The sequence below is a fragment of the Eurytemora carolleeae genome, unplaced genomic scaffold (assembly GCF_000591075.1).
Source record: "Eurytemora carolleeae unplaced genomic scaffold, Eaff_2.0 scaffold1120, whole genome shotgun sequence".
In the NCBI taxonomy this organism is placed as follows: domain Eukaryota; kingdom Metazoa; phylum Arthropoda; class Copepoda; order Calanoida; family Temoridae; genus Eurytemora; species Eurytemora carolleeae.
In genome coordinates this window covers 100,931-103,860 of record NW_019397073.1, presented here as the reverse complement: position 1 = coordinate 103,860, position 2,930 = coordinate 100,931, and the positions used below count along the sequence as shown (strand labels likewise).

General features: G+C 34.8%; 1 protein-coding gene across 1 annotated transcript in view; it reads left to right on the top strand.

Annotated features, from left to right (window-relative positions):
* The window catches only part of LOC111711627 (transcription factor LBX2), a 10,264-nt gene extending 8,805 nt beyond the window's left edge, over nucleotides 1-1,459 (top strand). Inside the window, exon 4 of the mRNA XM_023486017.1 lies at nucleotides 236-1,459. Coding sequence (XP_023341785.1) covers nucleotides 236-517 — 282 coding nt within the window. The 3' untranslated portion in view covers nucleotides 518-1,459. The remainder of the gene's footprint in view (nucleotides 1-235) is intronic.
* Nucleotides 1,460-2,930: the final 1,471 nt, after the last annotated feature.

Sequence of the window (2,930 nt, the reverse complement as noted above, 5' to 3'; positions counted from 1 at the left end):
ATCTCATATAAACCCCCCCCCTGCCACCTTAACTCCCTTCTATATGATTGACTTTATAATTGCTGGGGTATAAAGAAAATTCACCATTGTTTTGAAAATCATCGATTAAATTTTTAAATTTCAACGGGTTTCATGATAACAAAAGATACCCTGACAATTCTGATTTTTAGGGAGATAAGCTCGTGTAAAATTACATTTTACATATTTTCATAAAATAAATTTTATATTAATTTAGGTTATATGCTGGTTCCAAAACCGTCGGGCCAAGTTTAAACGAGATATGGAGGAGCTGAAGAAAGATGTTGAAAAGACTCCATTGAACAGTCACCACTCCCACTCCCGCCATCCCTTACATCACCCCATACCCACTTCCCTTAGCCATCATACACTTCCCCTACTTTGCCTTGCTCCCCATCTTTTGCTTGGTGACCGCGGCATGCACCACGCATCACGTCATTCACCAATCAGAAGCCCGGAATCTAGCTCTCCACCAATCAGAGTCGAGGATTCAGATTGAAAGATCCCCGTAAGGATAAGAGAGATGAAAAGATATAGTTCCGGGAAATGAAGCCGAAACTTCGTGAAAACTCCGCGGTCCGTGCGCTCGTGATTCAAACTTAAACTAATTCCCAAAAATGGCCACCACGCACACCGAGCATAGAATAAACAGAACTATTTGTCAACAGTTAGACGTACCAGTGATAAAAATACTTGTCAAAACTATATGAAAACATGTTTCAAACAATCTTTCTGACATTCAAATTATATACTCTGGAGTTACGAAAATAAGCGCGCTATACCGCGTAAACACAATCTTAAATATCCTGCGGTTTCATTAAACATGATAGAGGTGTCAATCATTCCCTCGCCCTACCAAATCAGGCCTGTCAATCCTAGTACCCTACACCCCCCCCCCCCCCCCCCCCCATCTCTCTCTCCCCTCCAAAGTAAATCTGTTTAGATGCCAAACTAAACCCCAAAAAACAACGTTTAAATTTGTAAACTCTGCAAATAAAGCCATCACAATAGAAATTTTAATTAAATTCTTATTTTGCGAAATCTCTTGGTAAAATCCTTGTTAACGGTTTCTTATCGTAATATTCAACCTCTGATGGCTGATCCTCTGAACCAATGGTTCATGGCTGTGATTATAGTTTATTGTATTAGTTTTGCTGATTGTTCTACCCTATTATGGTGTTTATTAATATGCTCGACTGAAAAAAAATCTAGTGATCTAACGCTGATTTTTTTTAAATCGTAGATTTTTTTTCGAAGATGAGAAAAACTCATTTCTCAAATTGATAATGAGGCATCTAAAACATAAAATTAAAAAAAACCCACCTGAGAGTCCATAAATCAATATTGGGTAGAACAATATGGTTGTAGTAGATCCAGTTAAAATCATGTTTATACATATTTATCTTGTCTTCTAGTTTAAATATATGTTCAGTTTAGTTAATTTCACTTTTCTTCTTTTCTAATATTTTAATACTAGCCGGGGAACCCAGCTTTGTCTAGACCTTTACAATTTAAAGTAAAAACTCTAAACTAAGAATCTTTAAACCAGTTTAAGACAATTCCTGTGGTTCTTCCGAGTTCCCCTATCAAAATTTGAGGAAAATCGGTCTGCAGGGGTTCCTGTGTTATGATCGGACATACAAACAAGCTAGAAGTGATTACTGTTCGATTTTGCTATGATTTTGAAAAATCCAAAAATACATTATAGTTGTGCAGTGCACACAGAACAATATCACGTAGTGATTGATTTTGAAGCTGTTGGTAAAACTATTTTCTTTATAACAACATTAAATGCACAAAATATTTCCTAAATGTCGTCTTCCTATTCCACAGTTTATTGGGTATTTCTTTGAGTAGGTTTCCAGACCAAGATAAAAAAATGTAACAAAAATAACCATAAAAAATGTAATCAATGACAAAAAATAAAAAATTCAAATGTTACATCTATTGCTTACAACATTGAAATATTTGAAAAAATATTTTTAAAAATCAGAGTTTGTAACGAGAGTTCCTTTGTTTGGATTTAAAGGTAGTGTTTCAGCAATTGCTCATGAAAAAGAGGTATTGAAAGGGATTAATGTGTAATTTTGAAAAAAAATTTGCTATCTGAATTATAAGTTTTTATTCATTCATATATATATATATATATATTCTTTATAAGACAAGCATTAATATCAATCACTTTCACACATTAATAATTAATCTTCTTATTGTTGGATCCCTATTTTCTAGAAAGGAAACTGAAAATAAAAGCAAAGCAGAAAAAAAGTAAAAAAAATGGATTGAGAAATGTCTTCCGAAATGATTTTTAAAAGACTAGTCCAAATAGAAAAAAATAAAAACATTTTTAAGCGGATGATAAAAAGTAAGATTGCTTTACTACAAAACCAGGACAATTTTCAGAACAAAATGGTGAGCCCCCCCCCCCTCTAGTGAGCCCCCCCCCCCTCTAGTTTGTGTGCTGGTGGTCCCGGATGGGGGATATTACGGGCTATTATGGTTGAAAAAACAATAGAATCCTGAGATTAATAGTCACCCAACTGATTGGAACCAACACTCTCAGATTTTTCGAATATTCGGAAACCCGAAAAAATCATCAATGTCAAAAAATATTTTATTTCAAAACTCATTAAAACAATTAAGTTTCTTCACATAAAATTTTTTTTTTGATAAAGGCCAAAAAAGGTGATCGACTTTTCTTGGGTGTAAAAACATGGGAGGGAGAAAAAAGCCAAATTTGATGTCTTAATTGATGACATGGTAGTTCTCAAAATTGGATCTTAACAGAACCTGTAAGAGAGGGGGGGGGGGAGGTAAAAAGAACTGCGGGAGATCTTAAGAGGGCCGCTCGAGGGAAAATAAATCAAGTAGTGTACTGTGTGGCTGCTTTTAAGGAATTTGACCTTAAGATG